Consider the following 17026-nt stretch of genomic DNA (forward strand, 5'->3'; position numbering starts at 1 on the left):
AAGACACTCCCTCCACCACTCAGTCCTCCCTGGATGTGACTAAGATACTCCCTCCACCACTCAGTCCTCCCTGGATGTGACTAAGATACTCCCTCCACCACTCAGTCCTCCCTGGATGTGACTAGGATACTCCCTCCACCACTCAGTCCTCCCTGGATGTGACTAAGATACTCCCTCCACCACTCAGTCCTCCCTGGATGTGACTAAGACACTCCCTCCACCACTCAGTCCTCCCTGGATGTGACTAAGATACTCACTCCACCACTCAGTCCTCCCTGGATGTGACTAGGATACTCCCTCCACCACTCAGTCCTCCCTGGATATGACTAAGATACTCCCTCCACCACTCAGTCCTCCCTGGATGTGGCTAAGATACTCCCTCCACCACTCAGTCCTCCCTGGATGTGACTAAGATACTCCCTCCACCACTCAGTCCTCCCTGGATGTGACTAAGATACTCCCTCCACCACTCAGTCCTCCCTGGATGTGACTAAGATACTCCCTCCACCACTCAGTCCTCCCTGGATGTGACTAAGATACTCCCTCCACCACTCAGTCCTCCCTGGATGTGACTAAGATACTCCCTCCACCACTCAGTCCTCCCTGGATGTGACTAAGATACTCCCTCCACCACTCAGTCCTCCCTGGATGTGACTAAGATACTCACTCCACCACTCAGTCCTCCCTGGATGTGACTAAGATACTCACTCCACCACTCAGTCCTCCCTGGATGTGACTAAGATACTCCCTCCACCACTCAGTCCTCCCTGGATGTGACTAAGATACTCCCTCCACCACTCAGTCTAGAAGTGTCGGGACAAGTTGTAGTCTTTCAAAACAGCGATGCTCTCTTTGCACACTAAGCATACAGCTTTCCCTGATACATCAATAAATAAATATTTCGATGTCCACTCTTGCTGGAACACCCTACAATCATTTTCTACTTCCCTTTTCTTTTAAATCTTTGAAAATGTATTTTTAGCAACAATTTCTTGCTAGCTACTATTCGTAACTGTGACGTGTGTGTCAGCCTGTCAGTTATTATTTATACGTGCCTTCATAATAAATGTCCCACAAGTGGTGGGAGTTAAATCATTACACAAAGGTGAGTTATTCATTGGGCTTTTAATTTGAATAACAAAAAAAAAAAAAAAAAAACTTTACCATCGCAAATTCTGAGCATGATTCCACAGGCCGTATTGAATCAGATCGCTGGCCAGGCCTCATCTACCTCGTTGTTCTACCTGTGGTAGTGTACAAATAGATGTAGTTCACCTGTTGTCCAGCGGGGGCAGTGTTGCTACAGTCATCTCTCCTGTAGGTTAGTTCATGATGACAAACAGACAGCTGCTTTCCTCTGGAGAACACGGAATGTATTCCTCTGCTGTTGAACAATACAATGATGGTCGACGCCTCTGTTAACTTCTCCATCCTACTGCTCCTGTTGCCAGGTAAACTCATCAAGGGACTTTTCAATGGTTTTGTTTCTTAATGTTTTCTCTAACTTCCTGTTTGATATCTCCTGTCTCTGATGAAGTAGTTTTGAACAGCAGCAGAATCTCCCAGACGCCTGAGGCAGTAATAGTGAGGCCGAAAAGAAGCAGTAGTCTCAGCTGTAGCCACAACACCACAAACGTGTTCTACATGTACTGGTACAGACGACCAGCACAGAGCAGAGCCCTCACACTAGTTGGCTACCTGTACTCAGGCACAGCCAACCTAGAGACAGACTTTACCAACGATCGCTTCAGTCTCCAAGGAAACGCAGGTAGTCGTGGAGACCTGCAGATATCCAATCCTACCACGGAGGACTCTGGGGAGTATTTCTGTGCGACTAGAGAAGCACACTGCTCTAGATTCTCCTCCTTCCTTTACAAAAACCCCTCTCTCTGGTACATCACACAGTTCATAGTCTTTGACTGGCAGTGAGAACTTACTACACTACAAGGTGTAAATGTTTTGGGATTTCCTTGGTTATTAAATGTGTTCTTGTACTGGGTTTAGGGTCTATTCACATTATGTTAAAACCTCTTGATCTACACATCCCGGATCCGGTATCGTGACTACAGACTCAGCTCATTACCATAACGCAAAATGCGAAAAAATATTCTTAGAAATATTTAACCTCCACACCTATACAAGTCCAATAGCTCAAATGAAAGATAAACACCTTGTTCATCTACCCAGCAAGTCAGATTTCTAAAATGTTTTACGGCGAAAACACACCACACATTTATTTACCGCTGTGTTACATTTATTTTTAACGTTACAGAATTCGTTCACTAGGCTATAATATGAGGCGGCGCTCAGATATTAGCTGTATGTCTCCTCTACGTAGATTAGCAGTATGTCTACTCTACGTTTGGAGAGCACAGAAACCCAAAATGAACCACATACATATTCCCTTACCTTTGATGTTCTTCGATCAGAAGACGTGGAAGGAGTTATACTTACCCAATACATTGTTTGGTTTCAAATTGTGTGTCTCTGTATTAGCATATGCCAACAGCTTCAGCTGAAATGCACCCAAAATGACTTCTGATCCCGCACTCTTGAGCATCAAAACTTCAAAATTACATATTATATGTCGACTAAACTGGTCAAACTAAGAATCGAGGTTTAGGATGTTTTAATCATGTAAAACAAAGATCAGCGCGAACAGACAAACCGACGTCAATTGGTGTTTCATGGAAAAAGAGACCGACGTGCGCAATAGAGTGCATGTATTTTCGCGTGACCCGAATGTTTTAGCCCGCCAAAGGACGAGGGCGCGAGATTCTCACAAAGAACGCATCATTTGAAAGCAGACATAGCGCTGAACACATAGAAACTGTTCCTGGATCAGTAACTGGTTGGGAAGGGTGGGATGACGTCAAAGTTGTCCCAACTTTTCTGTTGCCAAGAGGGTGTTTGGAAGAAAGGCTGCCTTGGGAGTTCTGCTTTACATACAGACATAATTTAAACGGTTTTAGAAACTTTAGAGTGTTTTCTATTCAATAATAATTATTATATGCATATATTAGCAATTTTTGGAAAAAATATTTTCAGTTTACTATGGGCACGCACTTCCTCCAAAGGGGGCAGTATTCAGCCCTAGGCTTAACTGGATTATTAAGGAACGAAGTAGGCAGTGTATCTTGTTGTCGTCACAGAAGTTGGGATGATGTAATTTCCTGCCCATTCTCTCTCCTCAGACATGTCAGTGTGTTTGTGATTTGTCACCTCAGTCATCTCTCCACCACTCTACGTTCACAATTACATTTCAGTTATTTAGCAGACGCTCTTATCCAGAGCGAGTTACCGAGACAACATGATCACAGTTGTCATCTCCCTCACCGTCTGCATCGTCTTCCACACAGGTAACGTGAGGATTTATTGGTGATTCTAATCAATGTCTTGAAATGGAGACAGTGAGGGAGACAGTGAGGGAAATAATCTCAGTAAATTAAAATCCTAAATTACTGAAATGGAAATGTGACTTGAAATGGAAAACCTTAGCACAAATTTTTGGACAATAGTGATTAAATTTTTTTTAAATTCTTGACTGAAATGTCTCGTTTTCTCTACTCTTCTATTAATTTATCTTCCTCCTCTCTTCTTTCTCTTCTCTCTTCTCTTCTCTCCCTCCTCTCTTCTCTCTTCTCTTCTCTCCCCCTCTCTCCCTCCCTCCTCTCTTCTCTCCCTCCTCTCTCTTCTCTTCTCTTCCTCTTCCTCATCTCTCCCTCCTCTCTCCCTCCTCTCCTCTCTCCCTCCTCTCTTCTCTCTTCTCTTCTCTTCGTCCTCTATTCTCTCCTCTCCCCTCTCCTCTCTCTCCCTCTTCTCGTCCTCCTCTCTTCTCTCCTCTCCTCCTCTCTTCTCTCCCTCTTCTATCCCTCCTCTCTTCTCTCCCTCTACTCTCCCTCTTCTCTTCCTCCTCTCTTCTCTTCTCTCCTCTCCCTCTTCTCTTCCTCCTCTCTTCTCTCCCTCCTCTCCCTCTTCTCTCCCTCCTCCCCCTCTTCTCTTCCTCCTCTCTTCTCTCCTCTTCTCTTCCTCCTCTCTTCTCTCCCTCTTCTCTCCCTCCTCTCCCTTGTCTCTTCCTCCTCTCTTCTCTCCCTCCTCTATGTTCCAGGTGTGATACAGACAGTGGAGGTCATCCAGTGGCCCAGTTCCATCTGTAGCCAACCCAACACCTCCATGGACATGCACTGTTCTCAGGATGCAGGCTATGACTACATGTACTGGTACAGGCACCTCCAGGGAGAGGGCCCTAAACTAATGGGCTCGCTCATAGGTGAATCAGCAAGCTATGAGGCAGAGTTTAAATCTGGCTTCAGAGTCTGGAGAACAGAAAACTCAGAGGGAATGAGCTCAGTAAGGCAGTGGTCTCTGACAGTACAGATGGTGCAGGGAAAGGACCAGGCAGTGTATCTGTGTGCTGCCAGTCCACACGGTGAAGCAGGGATGCTCAACTCTGTTACAATATCACATTTTGGGAGGCTGCCAAGGAGGTTTTCTCTGGCACCTGGCTGATGTTGCCTGGCAGGGTGTCTCTCCAATAGGGGGAGGTACAGCCCAGATATAAGAACAGTAATCAAGAGGATGTGATGATGAATAAAACTCTATCGCTCTCGCTCTCTCTCGCGCTCTCTCTCGCTCCTCTCTAGCTCGCTCTCTCTCTCTAGCTCGCTCTCTTGCTCGCTCTCTCTCTCTCTAGCTCTCTCTCGCTCTCTCTCGCTCTCTCTCACTAGATCGCTCTCTCTCTCTACTCTTTCTCTCTACTCTTTCTCTCTCTCTTCTCTCTCCTCGCTCTCAGCTCTTTCTCTCTCTCTCTCCTCTCTCTCAGCTCTTTCTCTCTCCTCTCTCTCAGCTCTTTCTCTTTCGTCTTCTCTCACTCACTCTCTTTACACAAAACTGCTTTGGGAGGTAGCTGGCACTGTGTCCAACAACGTATGGACTCGGATTGTTCTTCATCTTATTTCCACGTGAGAATTCCTCAATTTGAACTTGACTAAATATTATAGCTAAGTATTGTGTTAAAGTTACACAGGACTGTATTTCAATAGCACTCTCTCTTCCCGAGCTTTGGTGAACTCTGAACTCATCATCATCCTCTTTCTGAACTGTCTCTCTTTCACAGCTCTCTTTCACAGCTCTCTTTCACAGCTTGTGTAAAGCTGAGTTTCATCAGTCTCCTTCCCTGACAGCGAAGGAGGTCCACTGTAGCCACAATGACAATAACCTGGTGGTGATGCTGGGGTACCAACAGAAACAGGCCAGTCCTGCTATGACTCTGATAGGTGATGATCCATCATGTGACTGCTGCCACAGACTTCTAAACCCCTATTGTTGTTTGAGGAAAGGTGCATTTCATCCTACCACATGTATCCTGATGATAAACTTTGGTTTTGGGGTACGGTTACAGCGCCAGTGGTTAGCCTAGTGGTTAGAGCGTTGGACTAGTCATTGAAAATAAGAATTTGTTCTTAACTGACTTGCCTAGTTAAATAAAGGTAAAACAAAAAAATAAAAAACAGAGCCTAACTACGAGGGTCTGTTCAAGGCGAGGTTTCAGCTGAAGAGAGAGGACACCCTGAAGGGATCTCTGGTCATCTACAACCCTGAAGGGATCTCTGGTCATCTCCAACACTGAAGGGATCTCTGGTCATCTCCAACCCTGAAGGGATCTCTGGTCATCTCCAACCCTGAAGGGATCTCTGGAAATCTCCAACCCTGAAGGGATCTCTGGTCATCTCCAACCCTGAAGGGATCTCTGGTCATCTCCAACCCTGAAGGGATCTCTGGTCATCTCCAACCCTGAAGGGATCTCTGGTCATCTCCAACCCTGAAGGGATCTCTGGTCATCTCCAACCCTGAAGGGATCTCTGGTCATCTCCAACCCTGAAGGGATCTTGATAATGTTATTTGAAATTTTTTCAGAGCAGTCATTTTAATTTGATTATGTTATTTGAAATGTTGTTTTATCTTTTGAAGTAGTAGTATATTATGTACATTACTCTCAGGGGGATAGTAGTAGTATTTTATGTACATTACTCTCAGGGAGATAGTAGTAGTAGTAGTATGTACATTACTCTCAGGGAGATAGTAGTAGTAGTATGTACATTACTCTCAGGGAGATAGTAGTAGTACGTACAGGGAGATAGTAGTAGTATGTACATTACTCTCGGGGAGATAGTAGTATGTGCATTACTCTCAGGGAGATAGTAGTAGTATGTACATTACTCTCAGGGAGATAGTAGTAGTATGTACATTACTCCCAGGGAGATAGTAGTATGTGCATTACTCTCAGGGAGATAGTAGTAGTATGTACATTACTCTCAGGGAGATAGTAGTAGTATGTACAGGGAGATCGTAGTAGTATGTACATTACTCTCGGGGAGATAGTAGTAGTATGTACATTACTCTCGGGGAGATAGTAGTAGTATGTACATTACTCTCAGGGAGATAGTAGTAGTATGGACATTACTCTCAGGGAGATCGTAGTAGTATGTACAGGGAGATAGTAGTAGTATGTACATTACTCTCAGGGAGATAGTAGTAGTTGTATGTATATTACTCTCAGGGGGATAGTAGTAGTATGTACAGGGAGATAGTAGTAGTATGTACATTACTCGCAGGGGGATAGTAGTAGTATGTACACTACTCCCAGGGAGATAGTAGTAGTATGTACAGGGAGATAGTAGTAGTATGTACATTACTCACAGGGAGATAGTAGTAGTATTTACATTACTCTCAGGGAGATAGTAGTAGTAGTATGTGCAGGGAGATAGTAGTAGTAGTATGTGCATTACTCTCAGGGAGATAGTAGTAGTATGTCCAGGGAGATAGTAGTCGTATGTACATGGAGATAGTAGTAGTATGTACAGGGTTATAGTAGTAGTATGTACATTACTCACAGGGAGATAGTAGTAGTATGTACATTACTCTCAGGGAGATAGTAGTAGTATGTACATTACTCTCAGGGAGATAGTAGTAGTATGTACAGGGAGATAGTAGTAGTAGTATGTGCAGGGAGATAGTAGTAGCATGTACATTACTCTCAGGGAGATAGTAGTAGTATGTACATTACGCTCGGGGAGATAGTAGTAGTATGTGCAGGGAGATAGTAGTAGTATGTACATTACTCTCAGGGAGATAGTGGCAGTATGTACATTACTCACAGGGAGATAGTAGTAGTATGTACATTACTCTCCGGGAGATAGTAGTAGTAGTATGTACAGGGAGATAGTAGTAGTATGTACATTACTCTCGGGGAGATAGTAGTAGTATGTACATTACTCTCGGGGAGATAGTAGTAGTAGTAGTATGTACATTACTCTCTGGGAGATAGTAGTAGTAGTATGTAGCAGTTTGTTATATCTGGAGTACTTCTCCTGTCCTATTCGGTGTCCTGTGTGAATCTAAGTGTGCGTTCTCTAATTCTCTCCTTCTCTCTTTCTTTCTCTCTCTCGGAGGACCTGAGCCCTAGGACCATGCCCCAGGACTACCTGACATGATGACTCCTTGCTGTCCCCAGTCCACCTGGCCATGCTGCTGCTCCAGTTTCAACTTCCACCTGACTGTGCTGCTGCTCTAGTTTCAACTGTTCTGCCTTATTATTATTCGACCATGCTGGTCATTTATGAACATTTGAACATCTTGGCCATGTTCTGTTATAATCTCCACCCGGCACAGCCAGAAGAGGACTGGCCACCCCACATAGCCTGGTTCCTCTCTAGGTTTCTTCCTAGGTATTGGCCTTTCTAGGGAGTTTTTCCTAGCCACCGTGCTTCTACACCTGCATTGCTTGCTGTTTGGGGTTTTAGGCTGGGTTTCTGTACAGCACTTTGAGATATCAGCTGATGTACGAAGGGCTATATAAATAAATTTGATTTGATTTGATGTACATTACTCTCAGGGAGATAGTAGTAGTATGTACACTACTCTCGGGGAGATAGTAGTAGTATGTACATTACTCTCAGGGAGATAGTAGTAGTATGTACAGGGAGATAGTAGTAGTATGTACAGGGAGATAGTAGTAGTATGTACAGGGAGATAGTAGTAGTATGTACAGGGAGATAGTAGTAGTATGTACAGGGGGATAGTAGTAGTATGTACGGGGAGATAGTAGTAGTATGTACAGGGAGATAGTAGTAGTATGTACAGGGAGATAGTAGTAGTATGTACAGGGAGATAGTAGTAGTATGTACAGGGAGATAGTAGTAGTATGTACAGGGAGATAGTAGTAGTATGTACATTACTCTCAGGGAGAGTTATGTGTTAAAATGGGGCAAAGGTGTGTTTATAAAAAAAATTGTCATAAGGTTATTTTGAAACTCCCACTATTTTGACCTAAGTAACATTTAGTAACCTAGCTATGTTTTATTTCCCCTTAGGTAAGTCAGCTGTTGTATGTAGTGTAAGAAATGTAACACAACAAGGCTGTGAAATTGCTATAATATTATTATTATATTTTGTTGTTGAATAAGGTTATAAAGTTAGCATAATGGTAGACTTATGTTAAGTATTTAGGACATATTCTAAGCCAACAGGACAGAGCTATATGACATCTGTGGTGACCCAGGATCATTGAGAGCATCGAGATAAACTTAATCAAACTATGTAATAACCTTTGATATTACTACCATAGACATGTTGATTTTTCTAAAAATCCATGAGTGCAAACAGGGAGAGAGTGAGACTGTAAAAGTCAATACCTAGAGAGATTAAAGGATGTTTTTTTAAACTCTAATAGTGGGTTAATAGACCCCCCGGCAGTGAAAGGACTCAATGCCCCGTATCATCAACAATTACAAATTGGGTTGGGGGAGAGCAGAGCTGGGAGAGGTGATGAGATATGCAGTACCAAACAGAACCTGGTAGGGTGGGGGAGAGCAGAGCTGGGTGAGGTGAAGAGATAAGCAGAACCTGGTAGGGTGGGGGAGAGCAGAGCTGGGAGAGGTGAAGAGATATGCAGTACCAAACAGAACCTGGTAGGGTGGAGGAGAGCAGAGCTGGGAGAGGTGAAGAGATAAGCAGAACCTGGTAGGGTGGGGGAGTGCAGAGCTGGGAGAGGTGATGAGATATGCAGTACCAAACAGAACCTGGTAGGGTGGAGGAGAGCAGAGCTGGGAGAGGTGAAGAGATAAGCAGAACCTGGTAGGGTGGAGGAGAGCAGAGCAGAGCTGGGAGAGGTGGAGAGATATGCAGTTCACTATGAGCGGCATGGGAAAAGTGAGAGAGCAACAACAACAAAAGGAGCAGAAGGGAGCTGAGTATCTGATGGCCACTCTAGGAGAGATTGCAGGGAAGGGTGACAGAGGAGGACGGACTAGCAAGGTAGGAGGGAAAAGGGGGTAATTAATGTTACATTTTACTAGAGATTGCGAGGCGCCGTGTAAACACTGCAATGAAGTAGGCCATAATCACCGAGACTGTAAAAAGAACAAAGACAGGAGAGACAGGAGAGAGGGTCGAGTGCAGAGAGAAAAAGGTTAGCCTCAGAGGAAGATGAGGCATGACTAATTTATGGGGAGCGGGGGAATAGACTCTAGTGAGGAAGAGGAGGAGGTTCAGGATTCTGTTGTAAACACTGATTTTGAAGTTTTCGAATGGGCTACTATTGATTTGGCATTACAACAGGAACAGAAAACCTATTTGACGCTGATGGGAAAGAAAATAAAGATGTTGAGTGATATTGGGACTTGTTGGATGGCCGATAAGCCTGAAGGAATAAGAATACATTTGGGAAAAGATTTTGGTCGTTCAGCTTCCGTACAGCAGACAGTGGAAAGACTGTCTGCTCCATTGGTGATAAAACACGAGATGTCAGGAGGGCAGGCATGCATTCCTGTCCTTAACTCCAGGTTCATCTGTTGGGAAGAGATACAATGACTGTTTTGGTAAATAAAGCAGCCTCGAGTAATGACTGGAGGATGTTATATAAAATAATATACTACTATATATAGTATAGTATATACGGCTACTATAAGTAGTGATTTAGAGTGGGGGCCAGTACAGGTAGTTGAGGACTCTGCCACAGAGGTATGATAACCACTTCTGGGGAGCCTATTACACATGCTCAGTTGATTTTGAATTTATTAGATGCTTCACTTTCGCCAGAAAAGTTAGCTATTTGTAATTTATAAAGATGGTAGTCTGCATCATGATAAGTTACCCATACTGCCTAAGTCATTGTTTAGATATGCCTCAATATTGATACATGGGCAGAGCCATGTGTTAATTAATGGCTCTGCCCATGTCTCAAGGTCTGAGGAAGAAGAAGAGTGAACAAGTCTGTCTGTCCGTATGAAGTTGCTGCGTGTCACTCTGGCTCTCCTCCTCACTGCCAGTATGAACCTGCTGCGTGTCACTCTGGCTCTCCTCCTCACTGCCAGTATGAACCTGCTGCGTGACACTCTGGCTCTCCTCCTCACTGCCAGTATGAACCTGCTGCGTGACACTCTGGCTCTCCTCCTCACTGCCAGTATGAAGATGCTGCGTGTCACTCTGGCTCTCCTCCTCACTGCCAGTATGAACCTGCTGCGTGACACTCTGGCTCTCCTCCTCACTGCCAGTATGAACCTGCTGCGTGTCACTCTGGCTCTCCTCCTCACTGCCAGTATGAAGATGCTGCGTGTCACTCTGGCTCTCCTCCTCACTGCCAGTATGAACCTGCTGCGTGTCACTCTGGCTCTCCTCCTCACTGCCAGTATGAAGATGCTGCGTGTCACTCTGGCTCTCCTCCTCACTGCCAGTATGAAGATGCTGCGTGTCACTCTGGCTCTCCTCCTCACTGCCAATAAGGACCATTCTCTAGTCTACATCTTGTATATGAACCTGCTGCGTGTCACTCTGGCTCTCCTCCTCACTGCCAGTATGAAGATGCTGCGTGTCACTCTGGCTCTCCTCCTCACTGCCAGTATGAACCTGCTGCGTGTCACTCTGGCTCTCCTCCTCACTGCCAATAAGGACCATTCTCTAGCCTACACCTTGTATATGAACCTGCTGCGTGTCACTCTGGCTCTCCTCCTCACTGCCAGTATGAACCTGCTGCGTGTCACTCTGGCTCTCCTCCTCACTGCCAGTATGAACCTGCTGCGTGTCACTCTGGCTCTCCTCCTCACTGCCAGTATGAACCTGCTGCGTGTCACTCTGGCTCTCCTCCTCACTGCCAGTATGAAGATGCTGCGTGACACTCTGGCTCTCCTCCTCACTGCCAGTATGAAGATGATGCGTGTCACTCTGGCTCTCCTCCTCACTGCCAGTATGAAGATGCTGCGTGTCACTCTGGCTCTCCTCCTCACTGCCAATAAGGACCATTCTCTAGTCTACACCTTGTATATGAACCTGCTGCGTGTCACTCTGGCTCTCCTCCTCACTGCCAGTATGAACCTGCTGCGTGTCACTCTGGCTCTCCTCCTCACTGCCAGTATGAACCTGCTGCGTGTCACTCTGGCTCTCCTCCTCACTGCCAATAAGGACCATTCTCTAGCCTACACCTTGTATATGAAGTACATACACACGTCACTCATGTTAAAAACCTGGAGTTATTGTGTGTTTCTGAAGTCAGTCGGATCATTGTTCATGCACTGCTTGAAATTAGAACAATTGTTTTATTTGAATGACGTCGATACAAGTCGATACTTATGAAAAGGTTTTATTTTTGTTGTTTTTCCTCTCAGATTTCAAAAAGTAAAAAAGTAAATTAAAAAATAAAACATGTAAACATTTAAATTACATTTTTAAAATCCCTGGCGGTGCAGCCGCCCAACAGTCTCCTGTCCTGTCTACGGTGTTACCATGACGACAGCACCTACTACTACATGTTCTGCTAACAACAGAGGGACAACAACAACAACAACAACATAGAGATGCTAACATATTCTCTGGGTCAAATCAAAATCAAATCAAATGTATGTATAAAGCCCTTCGTACATCAGCTGATATCTCAAAGTGCTGTACAGAAACCCAGCCTAAAACCACAAACAGCAAGCAATGCAGGTGTAGAAGCACGGTGGCTAGGAAAAACTCCCTAGAAAGGCCAAAAACCTAGGAAGAAACCTAGAGAGGAACCAGGCTATGAGGGGTGGCTCTTCAAGACTTGTGGGAACTAGAACCTCTCTTTGAGAAGGCCAAGTAACACCATGAGCAGGCCCTAACCTGACTATCTTTATTTATTTATTTATTTATTTTATTTTACCTTTATTTAACCAGGTAGGCAAGTTGAGAACAAGTTCTCATTTACAATTGCGACCTGGCCAAGATAAAGCAAAGCAGTTCGACAGATAAAACGACACAGAGTTACACATGGAGTAAAAACAAACATACAGTCAATAATGCAGTATAAACAAGTCTATATACAATGTGAGCAAATGAGGTGAGAAGGGAGGTAAAGGCAAAAAAGGCCATGATGGCAAAGTAAATACAATATAGCAAGTAAAACACTGGAATGGTAGTTTTGCAATGGAAGAATGTGCAAAGTAGAAATAAAAATAATGGGGTGCAAAGGAGCAAAATAAATAAATAAAAATTAAATACAGTTGGGAAAGAGGTAGTTGTTTGGGCTAAATTATAGGTGGGCTATGTACAGGTGCAGTAATCTGTGAGCTGCTCTGACAGTTGGTGCTTAAAGCTAGTGAGGGAGATAAGTGTTTCCAGTTTCAGAGATTTTTGTAGTTCGTTCCAGTCATTGGCAGCAGAGAACTGGAAGGAGAGGCGGCCAAAGAAAGAATTGGTTTTGGGGGTGACTAGAGAGATATACCTGCTGGAGCGTGTGCTACAGGTGGGAGATGCTATGGTGACCAGCGAGCTGAGATAAGGGGGGACTTTACCTAGCAGGGTCTTGTAGATGACATGGAGCCAGTGGGTTTGGCGACGAGTATGAAGCGAGGGCCAGCCAACGAGAGCGTACAGGTCGCAATGGTGGGTAGTATATGGGGCTTTGGTGATAAAACGGATTGCACTGTGATAGACTGCATCCAATTTGTTGAGTAGGGTATTGGAGGCTATTTTGTAAATGACATCGCCAAAGTCGAGGATTGGTAGGATGGTCAGTTTTACAAGGGTATGTTTGGCAGCATGAGTGAAGGATGCTTTGTTGCGAAATAGGAAGCCAATTCTAGATTTAACTTTGGATTGGAGATGTTTGATATGGGTCTGGAAGGAGAGTTTACAATCTAACCAGACACCTAAGTATTTGTAGTTGTCCACGTATTCTAAGTCAGAGCCGTCCAGAGTAGTGATGTTGGACAGGCGGGTAGGTGCAGGCAGCGATCGGTTGAAGAGCATGCATTTAGTTTTACTTGCATTCAAGAGCAATTGGAGGCCACGGAAGGAGAGTTGTATGGCATTGAAGCTTGCCTGGAGGGTTGTTAACACAGTGTCCAGAGAAGGGCCGGAAGTATACAGAATGGTGTCGTCTGCGTAGAGGTGGATCAGGGACTCACCAGCAGCAAGAGCGACCTCATTGATGTATACAGAGAAGAGAGTCGGTCCAAGAATTGAACCCTGTGGCACCCCCATAGAGACTGCCAGAGGTCCGGACAGCAGACCCTCCGATTTGACACACTGAACTCTATCAGAGAAGTAGTTGGTGAACCAGGCGAGGCAATCATTTGAGAAACCAAGGCTGTCAAGTCTGCCGATGAGGATATGGTGATTGACAGAGTCGAAAGCCTTGGCCAGATCAATGAATACGGCTGCACAGTAATGTTTCTTATCGATGGCGGTTAAGATATCGTTTAGGACCTTGAGCGTGGCTGAGGTGCACCCATGACCAGCTCTGAAACCAGATTGCATAGCAGAGAAGGTATGGTGAGATTCGAAATGGTCGGTAATCTGTTTGTTGACTTGGCTTTCGAAGACCTTAGAAAGGCACGGTAGGATAGATATAGGTCTGTAGCAGTTTGGGTCAAGAGTGTCCCCCCCTTTGAAGAGGGGGATGACCGCAGCTGCTTTCCAATCTTTGGGAATCTCAGACGACACGAAAGAGAGGTTGAACAGGCTAGTAATAGGGGTGGCAACAATTTCTGCAGATAATTTTAGAAAGAAAGGGTCCAGATTGTCTAGCCCGGCTGATTTGTAGGGGTCCAGATTTTGCAGCTCTTTCAGAACATCAGCTGAATGGATTTGGGAGAAGGAGAAATGGGGAAGGCTTGGGCGAGTTGCTGTTGGGGGTGCAGTGCTGTTGTCCGGGGTAGGAGTAGCCAGGTGGAAAGCATGGCCAGCCGTAGAAAAATGCTTATTGAAATTCTCAATTATGGTGGATTTATCAGTGGTGACAGTGTTTCCTATCTTCAGTGCAGTGGGCAGCTGCACTGAACTTTACAGTGTCCCAGAACTTTTTTGAGTTAGTGTTGCAGGAAGCAAATTTCTGCTTGAAAAAGCTAGCCTTGGCTTTTCTAACTGCCTGTGTATAATGATTTCTAGCTTCCCTGAACAGCTGCATATCACGGGGGCTGTTCGATGCTAATGCAGAACGCCATAGGATGTTTTTGTGTTGGTTAAGGGCAGTCAGGTCTGGGGAGAACCAAGGGCTATATCTGTTCCTGGTTCTAAATTTCTTGAATGGGGCATGTTTATTTAGGATGGTTAGGAAGGCATTTAAAAAAAATATCCAGGCATCCTCTACTGACGGGATGAGATCAATATCCTTCCAGGATACCCCGGCCAGGTCGATTAGAAAGGCCTGCTCGCAGAAGTGTTTCAGGGAGCGTTTTACAGTGATGAGTGGGGGGGTAGTTCAGCTAGTGTGGTTGATATCTCTGGGGGGGTAGTTCAGCTAGTGTGGTTGATATCTCTGGGGGGGGGGTAGTTCAGCTAGTGGGGTTGATATCTCCGGGGGGGTAGTTCAGCTAGTGGGGTTGATATCTCTGGGGGGGGGGGTTCAGCTAGTGTGGTTGATATCTCTGGGGGGGTAGTTCAGCTAGTGGTTGATATCTCTGGGGGGGGGGTAGTTCAGCTAGTGGGGTAGATATCTCTGGGGGGGTAGTTCAGCTAGTGTGGTCTATATCTCTGGGGGGGTAGTTCAGCTAGTGTGGTTGATATCTCTGGGGGGGGGGGTAGTTTAGCTAGTGGGGTTGATATCTCTGGGGGGTAGTTCAGCTAGTTGTTGATATCTCTGGGGGGGGGGTAGTTCAGCTAGTGTGGTTGATATCTCTGGGGGGGTAGTTCAGCTAGTGGGGTTTATATCTCTGGGGGGGGGTAGTTCAGCTAGTGGGGTTGATAGCTCTGGGGGGGGGGGGTTAGTTCAGCTAGTGTGGTCTATATCTCTGGGGGGGTAGTTCAGCTAGTGTGGTTGATATCTCTGGGGGGGTAGTTCAGCTAGTGGTTGATATCTCTGGGGGGGTAGTTCAGCTAGTGGGGTTGATATCTCTGGGGGGTTAGTTCAGCTAGTGTGGTTGATATCTCTAATTTGATAGCATTTTACATTAAACCATCCTTCAGTTATTGTTTTTGCATCAGATAACTGAGATAGGAGAGTACAGGTGCCAACCATTATACTAGAGTTGTTGTCCTCGTTGTCCTCGTACCTGCAGGCCAAGTCAGTGGTTCTACACTTTCAAAGATAGATATAACAAACAGTATACTCTGGGGGGGTAGTTCAGCTAGTGGGGTTGATATCTCTGGGAGGGTAGTTCAGCTAGTGTGGTTGATATCTCTGGGGGGGGGGGTAGTTCAGCTAGTGGTGTATATCTCTGGGGGGGGGGTAGTTCAGCTAGTGGGGTAGATATCTCTGGGGGGGTAGTTCAGCTAGTGTGGTCTATATCTCTGGGGGGGGGGTAGTTTCAGCTAGTGTGGTTGATATCTCTGGAGGGGGGGTAGTTCAGCTAGTGTGGTTGATATCTCTGGGGGGGGGTAGTTCAGCTATTGGGGTTGATATCTCTGGGGGGTAGTTCAGCTAGTGGGGGTAGATATCTCTGGGGGGGTAGTTCAGCTAGTGTGGTCTATATCTCTGGGTGGGGGGTGGTTCAGCTAGTGTGGTTGATATCTCTGGGGGGGGTAGTTCAGCTAGTGTGGTTGATATCTCTGGGGGGGGGGGGGTAGTTCAGCTATTGGGGTTGATATCTCTGGGGGGGTAGTTCAGCTAGTGGGGTTGATATCTCTAGGGGGGGTAGTTCAGCTAGTGGGGGTGATATCTATCTCCTGGGTGGGTGGGGGGTATTTTAGCTAGTGTGGTTTGATATCTCTGGGGGGGGGTAGTTCAGGCTAGTGGGGTAGATATCTCTTGGGGGGGGTAGTTCAGTCTAGTGTGGTCTATATCCTCTGGGGGGAGGTGGTAGTTCAGCTAGTGTGGTTGATATCTCTGGGGGGGGGGGGTAGTTCAGCTAGTGTGGTTGATATCCTCTGGGGATGGGTAGTGTTCAGGCTATTGGGGTTGATAGTCTCTGGGGGGTGTAGTTCAGCTAGTGTGGTTGATATCTCTGGGGGGGTGAGTTCAGACTAGTGTGGGTCTATATCTCTGGGGGGTGGGGTAGTTCAGCTAGTGTGGTTGATATCTTGGGGGGGGGGTAGTTCAGCAGCTAGTGTGGTTGAATCTCTGGGGGGGGGGTTCAGCTATTGGGGTGGATATCTCTGGGGGGTAGTTCAGCTAGTGTGGTTGATATCTCTGGGGGGGTAGTTCAGCTAGTGGGGTTGATATCTCTGGGGGGGACGGGGGTATTTTAGTAGTGTGGTTGATATCTCTGGGGGGTAGTTCAGCTAGTGGGGTTGATATCTCTGGGGGTGGGGGTATTTAGCTAGTGTGGTTGATATCTCTGGGGGGTAGTTCAGCTAGTGGGGTTGATATCTCTGGGGGGGTAGTTCAGCTAGTGGGGTTGATATCTCTGGGGGGGTGGGGGGGGTAGTTTAGCTAGTGTGGTTGATATCTCTGGGGGGGTAGTTCAGCTAGTGTGGTTGATATCTCTGGGGGGGGGGGTAGTTCAGCTAGTGGGGTTGATATCTCTGGGGGGGTAGTTCAGCTAGTGGGGTTGATATCTCTGGGGGGGGGTAGTTCAGCTAGTGGGGTTGATATCTCTGGGGGTTAGTTCAGCTAGTGGGGTTGATATCT

The 17026-nt window shown here is 45.9% G+C and overlaps 1 protein-coding gene across 2 annotated transcripts; it reads left to right on the plus strand.

The window, feature by feature from the left end:
- Window positions 1–4522: 4522 nt before the first annotated feature.
- LOC116374725 (uncharacterized) lies at window positions 4523–11706 on the plus strand. 2 transcript variants are annotated; one of them, XR_004210686.1, is made up of 3 exons: window positions 4523–4961; window positions 5117–8823; window positions 8938–9895. XR_004210686.1 is itself a non-coding variant. In XM_031829364.1 (2 exons), the coding sequence occupies exon 2, from the start codon at window positions 10285–10287 to the stop codon at window positions 11626–11628; it is 1344 nt and encodes a 447-aa protein (XP_031685224.1). In that variant the 5' UTR covers window positions 4523–4961; window positions 5117–10284; the 3' UTR covers window positions 11629–11706. The 2 variants fall into 2 exon arrangements, 1 of the variants encoding a protein (XP_031685224.1); XM_031829364.1 differs by having other exon boundaries at window positions 5117–11706.
- Window positions 11707–17026: the final 5320 nt, after the last annotated feature.

The sequence above is a fragment of the Oncorhynchus kisutch genome, linkage group LG7, assembly GCF_002021735.2.
Source record: "Oncorhynchus kisutch isolate 150728-3 linkage group LG7, Okis_V2, whole genome shotgun sequence".
Lineage (NCBI taxonomy): Eukaryota > Metazoa > Chordata > Actinopteri > Salmoniformes > Salmonidae > Oncorhynchus > Oncorhynchus kisutch.

Bases quoted from the DNA above. Each gene is read 5' to 3' on its own strand.
- LOC116374725 (XM_031829364.1), top strand. From the start codon at position 10,285: ATGAAGTTGCTGCGTGTCACTCTGGCTCTCCTCCTCACTGCCAGTATG.